The following is a 12545-nucleotide window of genomic DNA, read 5'->3' as shown; positions in this document are numbered from 1 at the left end:
ATATATGGGCACAGGACATCACCAATAGTAAACAGCATGAAAAAAGAAAACAAAAGAGTTAAATACGCAAACAATGAGAGAAAAATGTAAAACAGGACAAGTAACACAATGAACGACCCTTCATCAGATGTCGGTTTTCTATCTACTCCTCATTTCGAGCTCTGAACGACAATATGTGTCTTCGAAGACAGTTGCTCCCATAAATAGCAAAATGAAATTTTGGATTTATGGAGGGTCAAAGTTGGAAACAAAAACAGGACAGTGGAGATATACAAGGAAACCGAACGAAAAGAAACATTGAGGGTCGTTAGACCAGAACGAGTGTAAAATAGCGAACGCTGGAGAAATGTTTTGATATTTTAATCTATATCAATTATTTCTTTTGTGCCTATTTGAATATAAACAAACTCACAGCTTCTTCACATTTCAATACTATTATTATGACGGAGGCGGTAAGCTGGCAGAAACGTTAGCATGCTGGATGATATCCATAACGGTATTTTGCCCGTCGCTACGTTCTGAGTTCAAATTCTTCCGAGGTCGACTTAGCCTTTCATCCTTTCGGGGTCGATTAAGATATGTATCAGTTGAACACTGGGGTCGATGTAATCGACTCAACCCCACCTCCTTCAAGTTGCCCTAGTGGCAAAAATTTGAAATAATAATTATGATTATGAGTTCGCCGAGATCGATTTTAGCTTTCATCCTCCCGGGGTCGATAAACTAAGTAACAGGGATTGATGTAATCGGCCAACCCAGTTCCCTAAAATCGCTGGCCTTGTACCAAAATTTGAAACCTAAGGCGGTGAGCTGGTAGAATCTTTAGCACGTCAGATAAAATGTTTAGCGGCATTTCGTTCGTCTTTACCTTCTGAGTTCAAATACTGCGGAGCTTGACTTTGCCTTTCATTATTTCGGAGTCGATCAAACAAGTACCAGTTGCATACTGGGGTCGATGTAATTGACTATCTGCTTTCCCCTTAATTTCAGGCTTTGTGCCTTTATTAGAAAATATTATTATTATTATTATTAATTCGCTGAGATCGACTTCACATTCCATCCTTCCAGGGTAGATAAAGTAAGCAACAGTAGAGCATGGGGTTGATGTAATAGATTTACCCCCTCTCCAAAATTCCTGGCCTTGTGTCAAAATTTGAAACTTAAGTAGTGAGCTGGCAGAATCGTTACTGCGCCAGGTAATATGCTTAGTGGCATTTTGCCCGTCTTTATGTTCTGAATTCAAATTCTGACGAGGTCAACTTTGTCTCTGGGGTCGACAAAAATAAATTCCATTTGAACACCAGGGTCGATGTAATTGACTTACGCCCTCCCGCGAACTTATGGTCATGTGCCAAAATTTGAAACCATTATTGTTATGAGATTTTCTTCTTTCAATTTTGTTTGCACTTCTTGCTCTGTTTCTTCCTGGTACCTAGGGCAAAGAGACCCACTGTATAGATTGATAGTCTATTAAAATAAATACTCTAGATCGTTCGTTTACAAAATCGAATAAAGTTATGAAAAAGGAAAAAAATATTAATATGAATGGCTGTCATTCTCACAGCAACAATGCTTTTCTCAATACGCGTGAGAAAAACTGTTAAAACAATCTTGTGTACGTTTTTGCAGAGATGGTAAGACAGAGATAATTCTCAAAATATCGTCAGATCCTTTTTTGATAATTCCAAGTGCTGGTATTGTAACCGCTTTGAGATGTCACATTTTCTAGATTTCAATTAGCAAACTTGTTTCCTAAGTTTGTCAAACTCCTTTCCCTCAATATTATGATCACAAACAAAAAATACACATGTCAATAAACAGAATATAGTTTGGACTTTTACAATACTATCCGGTTTATTACTTTTGATAGCTTTGTCTGTACGTACAGGAAAGCCCCAAAGAATCAGTACAACGTTATAGACTCAAAGGAATAATTATACCATTTGTGAACAGCTTTGATTCTATAATGCCGACATATTAACCTCTTATATCTTCATTCATGCTCTACTAGTGCTCAAAGTTTAAATCCAGAGACTAAGAGGTCCACTATTTCAATCTCTTCATCGCAGAATCGGCAAATAATAATAATCCCTTCTAGAAAATGCAGGAAGCCTGGAAATTGTGGGGAAAGGGATAATCGATCACCCCGACTCCGGTACTAATTTATCGATCCCGAAATAATGAAAGGCGAAATCGACCTCGCCGGAATTTGAACACAGACCGTTAAGACGGACAAAATGCCACTATGCATTCTACCTGGCGTTCTAAAGATTCGGCTAGCTCACTGCATTCTCTAATAATAATAATAAGGAGAAGAAGAAGGAGAAGAAGAAGAAGAAGAAGAAGAATGCCCTGATGCAGTACGAAGCAGTGGCTCTCATGACTTCTAATCTTAAATGATTGAAAGAGTTATTGCGTACATTGTTTTGTATTGGTGTAAAAGATGGGCTACAGCAAATAGTCTGCTCAATATTACAGATTTGTTTGTCAGTTGATTGACCTTCACCAGTTGAGCCTGTCCTTTGGTATCTGACGTTATGGGTATCTCTGATCACGAGCAGAAGTAGTGGGGGAGTATCATAGCCATGTGTTGAAAGTAATTATTTGGAGTTTGAATAATTCAGCTCTCGAAACATTGGTGTTTTGTTCAACAACCATTATTCAAGAAACGTTGTGTTAACAACAAACAAGATGAGGACAAATATCCGTCAATTGTAAATAATGTACATAATTCCTCATCTCTTAAATATAGAACTGTATTCTTCACTTTTGTTATTCCTGCGATGGTGAGGCTTTAATGATGGAAAGTTAGATTCATACTATTTTGTGCTGCTGCTGTTGTGGTAGTAGTAGTAGTAGTAGTTGCTGCTGCTGCTTCTACTACTATTGTTGCTGCTACTACTGCTGCTACTGTTACTGTGGTTGCTGTTGGCGTCAGTGTTTTCACATCTTGGCTGTTCTGTTCTGCGGATAGCTGGCTGTTCTTTTCCGCCAATGAACAATCCTCGTCTGCCATCTTTCTTTTTTAAACAAGAACTGAGGAGCATGTTCGCTAAGCAAATGTCAATTTGGCTCCTAAGGACTACAGAGGGAAACAAACTTACCGGTAATCTTCTAATTCAAATATCACGATAACGAAAGTGTTCGGCAATTTCCGTATAAAATTTTTATTTTTTTAGCAGAATCGCTTGTGTTTATGCGTATTTTTTGTGTATGCATTATGTCTTTATACGTTTGTATGTATGTATTTTTATGTAAGTACTGCATATATGTGTATATGTATAAACATGCATACTCAAATATACATACATTCATACATGCAAGCACATAATAGATACACAAAAATACATAAACATACACGATTAAAGAAAAGAAAAATTGTACGGAAATTGCCGAACAAACATTTTCATTATTGTGATACTTTAACCAAAAGATCGTCAAAAGATCCATAAAACAAAAGCAAATGTTTAATATACAACTTCGTGTCACAATAGAAATAATAACAAGCTAACGTGAGAGATGTGCAATACCTGTCGATAGTCAAACAATAATAATAATCCTTTTTACTATAGGCACAAGGTCTGAATTTTGGGGAAGGGGACTAGTCGTCGATTACATCAACCACAGTGTTGAACTTTACTTATTTTATCGACTCCCAAGGATCAAAGGCTAATTCAACCCACGTGGAATTCGGGGAATTCATAACATAAAGACGGACGAAAGGCCTCTAAGCATTATATCCAATTCACCGGCATATATATAATAATAATAATAATAATAATAATAATAATAATAATTGATTTTGCAAACCACAAACACACATATAGATAGATAGATAGGTAGGTAGGTAGGTAGTATGTAGGTAGGTAGGCAGGCTGGTAGGCAGGCAGACTGACAGATAGATAGATAGATAGATAGATAGATAGATAGATAGATAGATTTGGAAGAATATAAAGCAAGACATCTCAAAGATATTACAAAATTCCCTTCCTGTTATTCAAAATTGTTCATGGCACAAACTTCATGAACTATAGAAATTTTTACATAATTAATTTAGCTAAATTTCAACTGTTAAATAAGGAATTTGAAACACCGTTGCTGTTATAAATATGCCATCGCAACAGGATGCAATGGAAATAATAACATATACAGTAAATATATATATTGTTTACAGCATGTCCATTAATTATCTTTACAACTTCCTGTCTCTATTAAATCTGAGGTCCATCGATCAATTCCTTTGCATGTTCGAGATAATTAAAGCTTTAATTTATGTACTTTTAATATTTAAACCCTTTCGTTTGTCTTTAAAGATGCTCATTATTATTCCTGAAGTTTAATGAAAATGACAACACAACATAGTGAAAGGGACCAAATTAGACACCCAGGTCAATTACTTGTAGTGGTGGAAAGACATCAAAGATTGTGGTGGTGACAAAAGGGTGGAAAACTGACATTGATTCAGACAAAAAAAGTTCACTTGCACATATTTAGAAGTGCAGCCATATTTCTTATTTTGATCATCGTATTCTTCTTTTTCACTGATTTATATCAACTAACTAATTTTGAATTGTGCTTAATTTAATATGATTAAAACAATAGAACTTGAATATTGAAAAGCATTTCCTAACAATTAAAATTCCTCAAATTTCAGAGATAACTCTCACTGGTAAGTAGAATATTCCTTTTTTTCCTTTTACTTTCTGTATATGTCTTATTCGGTAAAAAAATTTTAAAGTAGGTGTTTAAGTCTTTCGAGATTACATTTAACATTGCACCGTACTGGGATGAATGAGTGGTAAGAAGTTTGCTTTCCAACTATATGGTTCCATGTTAAGTCTTCTGCTATAGTCTCGAGCTGACCAAAGAAAGTGGATTTGGCAGACAGAAACTGAAAGAAGCCCAGCGATTGCTAAAAATAAGAGTCGAACTTAACTCTGAAAGCCACAAAAACCACTAACCTCATTATATTTACGGGAAGCGGGCACAGCAAACGAAAACAATCTTTCCCTTGGGAGATGAACCCACAAAAAGTAATGGTTGGACAAAGCTTTATCATGTGATTTCCAAATTTAACCAATAACGTCATGTTTCTCCTCAGAAGTATCTACCAACTACTCAGAGTCAACGACCATTGAAAAGGTTGCAAGACGCAACGAAAATTTTAGGAAAAATAAATAAGTAAATGAATGAAAATTTTACCAGAGAGTGTTTTAAATAATAAGGTACTAAAAGAGAATGACTCTCCTCAGACACAACAATATATATATATACATATATATATATACGCACACACACACATACATACATACATACATACATACATGTTTATGCATGTCTTTGCGTCTGTGCTTGTCTCCCACCAACGCTGGGGAGTAGTTTTTAAAAAAAAAATAGTCGTCTCGCCTTTTACAATTAGTCCTACTTAATTTGATTTGATGTTGAATTCAATATGTTTTATTTTAATCTCTGTATATTTCGTATCTAGCTAAAAAAACCTTTTCTGATACAATTTTTCTGAACATCTGTTATATTTTTCCTGTTATTTTAAAACCTAACAGTAAATATGTATTTCCTCAGAAATTATTTTCACAAGCACGGCATAGTTGTTTCGTTTTCGTTCAACATTCCTAAAATATTTATTCTCAGATATTTCATATTTAGTATACAACATTAATGTAAATCAGGTTTATGAAAAATAAGCATAAAATATTTATGTAACAGAAATTATATATCACTGTAAAATATACGATATAATATAGCTGTGAAGGAAATATCTCCGTTGAGCATACTACTAAATGACCACAAATAAAAATCACATTTCTTAGTCAAGTAGTTGTATTATTACTTTATAACAGATTTACATTAAACAATTAATTTAAACTATATGTAGCTTAATACGTTTAAACGACCGTATATGACAATTGATAAGTATTTCCTAACAATTAAAATTCTTACATTTCAGGTGCGACTAATCCATTCAGATTTAATTATTGTAAGTAGACTATTTTGTTGTTTCATTTCACTTTATATATGTTTCTTTAGTTAAAATCTTAAACAGCCGATTTTTATTTCTATCAACAAACATGGCATGTGTCGCTACGAAAAAAAATTAATATATTCGAAATACACATTATCGAAACAGCGTATATTGTTACAAAGCCCTACGGCTTAGAAGGTATGAAAAAAGATGCTAACTTTATTGTCAGAAAAAAATATTCAAAACAGACGCGAAGAAATTGCATAGGCAAATTGGCAAAACGAGGATAGAGGTAAAGGAGACATTTAAAATTGAGGACGTGGAAGAGTTCTGGAAGAAGATAACAAGGAAGAGTTTAATGCTGAAATTGACGGGATAGAACGTGAGAAGGGGGTCACAGGATGTAATTGAAGAGATAGGGTGTACTCTTATAAAGCCTTATTAATGGAAAATCCCGCGACCTAACTTATAGCTGAATTGTTTGAGAGATGTACACGAAATTTTTACTGTGTCCATAAATATCATTCAGAATCCTGAGCAAATATCTACCAAAATCTGATGATACGAAAATCCTGAAGAATTACCGACAAATGACATTTCTCAACACCACTTAAATGACCCCCAAATCTATAATAACTGAAAGAATGTACACTTTCTTTACAGAGAACGTTATCCTTCCACAAGCACAAAAAGGCACTAAAATAATTCTTATGGGTGCAAAGATCAATAACTCATAAATAGAAAAAGTTTAGAAAGTTGCCGCAGCAAAACAAAATACTGCGTACGCCGAGGATAGACTACAGGAAAGCATTTGGTAGTGTCCAACATCGATGGATACTCGAAGTCCTTTATATATATATATATATATATATATATATATATATATATATATATATATATATATATATATATATATATACTTACTTGGAGGCAATGCGTGGCTTTTGATCATATAATAACATAATATATAATTATATGCATATATCCATACATATATGTACATACCGACATCTATATGTATACATACAAGCATATACGAGTACAGGGCATCGCAAAAAATGTTAAACACAACGAGAGACGAAAACATATAGACGAAGACATAAAATGAACTTTTTTTTCGAACAACTAAAAAAAGAAACAGAGAAACGAGACATGCAACATGAAGAATATTACCCTTCTTCAGTTGTCCCTGCTCCATCTACTCCGCTTTACGAAGGCAAGGACAATACGCGACTTCGTTGGAGCAGTCCATCCCGCAAGCAAATTAATTAAAATTTGGACATTTTTGCGGAGGGTGAAAGTGTAAACAAGAACAGTACAGTGAGAACAAGACAGTAAAAATAAGACAGGTCAGTGAGAACAAACGGTAAGGGCTGTTAGGCCAAGACGATAGAAAAATTATTTTGAACCCGAAATTAGATGTGAATGAGAGAGAAAAATATTCACGTCTTTTCTGTAGGAAGGCAGGAAGTAGAAAGAAAGAATCCCTTTCGTCACGTATCAGCGACGAGAGGGTCAAGGAGGAGGAGTGAGAGAGGGAACGGTGAAAGGAAGAGAAGAATCGGGGAGGGTTGGGAGAGAAAGTAAGAAAGGATGAAGAACAAGAGATGGAGAGAGATATAGACAGAAAAGTGACAGCAATAGTAGTAGGGTGCACACTAGAAAATATTAAGATAAAACTTACTTGGAGGTATATAATAACATATATAAAATATAATTGTATGCATATATCCATACATGTATGTACATACCGACATCTATATGTATACATACAAGCATATATGGGTATTCCAAATTTTAATTAATTTGCTTGCGGAAAGGACTGCTCCAACGAAGTCGCGTATTGTCCTTGCCTTTGAAACGCGGAGTAGATGGAGCAGGGACAACTGAAGAAGGGTAATATGGTGCATGTCTCGTTTCTCTGTTTGTTTCTTTCGTTGTTCAAAAAAAAATTCGTTTTCTGTCTTCGTCTTTATGTCTTCGTTTCTCATTGTGTTTAACGTTTTTTTTTTTTTTGGTTTTTTTGTGAGGTCCTGTACCCATATATGCTTGTATGTATACATATAGATGTCGGTATGTACATATATGTATGGATATATGCATATAATTATATATATATGTGTGTGTGTGTGTGTGTGTGTGTGTGTGTGTGTGTTAAATTCAAATTACGACAAACGTAAATAAACAAACGAAGTTTGCTTTTAGAAGCGTTGAGATGTCTTAGAAAGTTAAAGAAATGATTTTAAATTCTCAATCGCAGAATAATGCTAATAATATAGCCTGAACAGGATAAACTACCCCTATTTTGCAGAAAAAAGTGTATGTGGCTAGCTGTGGACACGAACTCACATCTATATATGAAGGACTTCGAGTATATATATAAGATCTTGTCATCTCCCAAAAATATACGAAACACCATGGCCAAATAGAACACGTCTTTTTCTTAACCATAGTAATGAAATAAGCCATTCCAACAGCTTCAGTATCACGCGAGGCATCCATTAAAGTGACTCCCTTTCCTCATTACTTTTCTGTATGGCGCTAGTCCCACTTTCAAACCGATTGAACATTGGAATGGCTACAGAATTTTTAGGATAATAAACCATTTCTTTTTGCATGGACAATCTGAGACCGTTTGCAAAAAATCACCAAGAGATAGACGGGCTGCGAACAAGTGTTAAAGAGTTTAGCAATGATATCTGGATGGATTTTGGCCTTGAGAAGTTTGCTAAAGCAAATTTGGCTAGACAGAAGCTCAAACAAACAACACCCATTAAATTAGACACTAGCATCAAGTTGGCCCACACAAAATGTATAAACACGTGGGTATAATATAGAGTTAGCGTCAATTTTTCTTGCGAATTTGCAAGCTTCCTTGACAACAGAATGCAACTGTTTTTCATGTTCGCAGCATGTAATCCTCTGCACTACATAAATATATGTTCATTCCTATAGTGGAGTTTCCATAGCATTATAACATTCCTTTTCCCTTATTAGTTTTATGTTGGTAAAAACCGTCAACGTCTACCTTAAGGTGGTGAATGTTAGAGATCAATCCTTTTCTTGTCTTCCTGACCATGCGTTGGAGTCCCATAGGCGAGCAATTAATGGTTTCAAACTGTGCTCTACAACTGGATTTGACTACGTATGTTCTATGTTTAAATAGTAATATACTTTTTTTTAAATAACAATGCTTTAGCGAACGCTTTAAGTATTTTAAGAAATTCAATAGTAATTCACTTTAACAGATAATAACTTTATTTGGAGGAAAATGTTAAATTATTTCCTTTGAGCGACTATAAATGAACCAAAAAATGTATATCTTAATAGGTTTATAATTTTTATGTACATCATTCTTATCTTTTTTTTTTTTCAGTTCGTCCTTCACAAGGTATGTAACTAATTCATAAGATGCTGTGTATATATTTTCAAATTGATTTGTTAGTAATTCACTTTAGCAAATAATAATTTTATTTGGAGGAAAATGTTAAATTATTTCCTTTGAGCAACTGTAAATGAACCAAAAAATGTATATCTTAACAGGTTTATAATTTATATGTACATCATTCTTATCTTTTCTTTTTTTTCAGTTCGTCCTTCACACGGTATGTAACTATTTAAATATTTCCAATTACATTTTTCTCGTTTAAATCAGTCATTTTTCTAGTTTAAAACATTAATTTGAGGTTTTAATTCACATTATTGAATTCATAAGATGCTGTGTATATATTTTCAAATTGATTTGTTAGTAATTCACTTTAGCAAATAATAATTTTATTTGGAGGAAAATGTTAAATTATTTCCTTTGAGTAACTATAAATGAACCAAAAAATGTATATCTTAACAGGTTTATAATTTATATGTACATCATTCTTATCTTTTCTTTTTTTCAGTTCGTCCTTCACACGGTATGTAACTATTAAATATTTCCAATTACATTTTTCTCGTTTAAATCAGTCATTTTCTAGTTTAAAACATTAATTTGAGGTTTTAATTCACATCATTGAATTCATAAAACGTTGTGTTTATATTTTCAGATTGATTTTATTATATCAACAATCTGAAAATATGGATAACTAATAATATTACATAAACACAAAAGATCATGCATGTACAGGATGTTCGGACTAAATTTAACAGTTTGAATACAAGGAAAAGAAAACACAATATCCCATCCTGAATTAGAAGGATTTTTAAATAACTAAACATATCAACTAAATGGCCAGCAAATGGGTATTTACTGAAAGGAGCCGTCCCCAGCTTCCACAACGGCTCCGGAACCTGGTGCATGCGTTCCTTGCTGTGTTCCTGACAAGATTTTTGAACACCTTCCTCTTGACACCCAGCCTGGCTTCTGTGTTGCAAGTAGAGTAGATGGTTATCTTTCTCACTTGCTTCCATACACGATAATCCATTTCATTAAAATCGGAGAATCAGGATGCCCGAAACCTGGGTTTGTGTAGCTATAAGTATTCTCCGACAGCCATTTCTGACTCTTTCCAGTAGTATGACAAAGAGTTGAATCCTGCAGCTACACATATGGCCTTCAGGCAGCAGCCCTATACAGTCAAGGGTTGACCTCACCCTCCAGCTGCTTCACATAGTCGTCTGAATTGAGATTAAGGCTCTATTTAAAACTGTAGCAATAAACCCACGCGTGCAAACGTAGTCGAAAGTGTCTATTCATGAATGTCGCAATTTTGTTGTCTCCGATGCAACTGTCCAGTCACGTTCTATAGCCTTTACAGTATTTACAGAACATTGAGCCGCAGTCATGTTTTCGGCATATAGACAACCAATGTGAATCATCGTTTTACAGGGAGGTCTTTTCCAATATTTATGTTTTCTAATCCTCCATGTCGGAAATATTTTTCTCAACAACAGCTTAAATCTTTATACCCTCGGATGTGTTCATTTTTTTTTTTTTAACTAAGCAGTTTCAAACTTCGTAAACTGGTGGAATGTCTCTCGCAGAACACGGTTTACTTTGAACATTTTTGACATAAGTTGGCATTTTAGAAGTTATTTCGTGTTATAGCTGTATTTGAGTAATTTCAACCAATCAACGACTTGTTCATTTCTGTACAAATCAAAATACTTTTCAAGTACGTTGCTTCTTTTGGTGATTTCTTCATGTCTGGTAGTATCAATGTTCAGATTTCTTCTGAAAGTTTCGTACTGGAAGAGAAAGTAATTTCTGCAAGTCCATGAAATGAATCAGTTGTATTCTTCTTTTGGTTCCGAAATTATGAAATGGAAATTTTGTTGTGAGAATAATTTGCTCTCAACACATCCATTCGACAAAATGTCATCAAATGTATGGATATAATACGAATGGATTTACTTCAGAAATTCCTTCGTGTCCGTGGAGTTTATAACATACTTTTTCCTACTCTGGGCACAAGGCCCGAAATTTAGTGGGAGGGGACCAGTCGATTAGATCGACCCAGTATGCAACTTGTACTGAATTTATCGACCCCAAAAGGATGAAAGGCAATGTCGACCTCGGCGGAAATTGAACTCAGAACGTAAAAACAGAAGAAATACCGCTAAGCATTTCGCAATTTTACATAAATATGAAGAGTTCGAATGATTACAAGACAACATTACAGAATGGAGTGGGAAGGCGGGATATGCTCGGACCCCACGAGCCCCGCCTCACCACTTATGCTTTAGGTTCATCCTGCATTGTATTCATGCGGTCCCATCCATACGCAACATTCGTGCGACATTCTTCCATCGATCTTGAAATATTTTCACGGACAGGCGTTTTTTCTCTAACCCTATTTTCCTTCTTAGGTGGAAGGTGAAGAAATTCACCAGCCCAGGGCCAGAAATAAAAATGCCTGTTATTAACCCTTTCACTCGCGTCTTCCAAATCACCTCTCGCAATTGCTACTATGATGAGAAAGCAATTCTTACCTTCTTCCGACAGGAAATCCGGTGGGTCAATTTTTTACCATTGACTCAGTCGATAGCTGTACTCTTCCTGTACTTGACAACAGTTGTTCGGCTTAAACCCACACATGTGACACCTCCGAACACTGAACAATAGCATGCGGGACGGTTTCTCTGTCCTGTCCCGCCCACATCTTGGACAGGTCGGTGTGCCGGGGCCACCACGCCTTGCGAGCTTGTCTCGGACAGGTAAGGCTCCTCGGTAACATTGCCATACCAAAGACTTCTGGAAGTTATCCAGTGTCTTCGGCCCAAGTGTACGTTGGACCAGACTGGCCAGCGGATTATCATCGAGACCTAGGGCTTCCCCCAAGGTATCGTCACATTTCGCCTCTACCAACCCTCTAAAGAAGAATGTGGTAGAACCACTACCGCAGGCGTTGCCCGAGAGATGGAATATCCTGAGAAACTTACGACACTCCGTAAACCATGTACTCAACTTCGATCTATGATAGAACCAGATCTCCAGTCCACCGAAACAAGTGAACTTGGAAAACATCTGCTTTGTCGGGGTGACCACACCCGTTCGCCATCTAGATAGAACCACATATGCCTCAACGTCAGCGCGTGCCTGCGCATCATCAGCTTTCCAGCTTGTTCAACCACG

At 35.6% G+C, this 12545-nt stretch overlaps 1 protein-coding gene across 5 annotated transcripts in view; it reads left to right on the top strand.

Annotated features, from left to right (window-relative positions):
- LOC106883122 (inter alpha-trypsin inhibitor, heavy chain 4) overlaps positions 1-12545 on the top strand; it is a 42888-nt gene that overhangs the window by 18993 nt on the left and 11350 nt on the right. For all 5 annotated transcript variants that reach the window (XM_052967936.1, XM_052967935.1, XM_052967934.1 and 2 more), the window contains exons 10-14: positions 4655-4669; positions 5966-5995; positions 9357-9371; positions 9571-9585; positions 9874-9888. In XM_052967936.1, coding sequence (XP_052823896.1) covers positions 4655-4669; positions 5966-5995; positions 9357-9371; positions 9571-9585; positions 9874-9888 — 90 coding nt within the window. The remainder of the gene's footprint in view (positions 1-4654; positions 4670-5965; positions 5996-9356; positions 9372-9570; positions 9586-9873; positions 9889-12545) is intronic.

This window comes from Octopus bimaculoides, chromosome 5 (genome assembly GCF_001194135.2).
Source record: "Octopus bimaculoides isolate UCB-OBI-ISO-001 chromosome 5, ASM119413v2, whole genome shotgun sequence".
NCBI classification, from domain to species: domain Eukaryota; kingdom Metazoa; phylum Mollusca; class Cephalopoda; order Octopoda; family Octopodidae; genus Octopus; species Octopus bimaculoides.
Note: the sequence above shows the minus strand (reverse complement) of the source record. Positions and strands in the feature narration are given on the sequence as shown.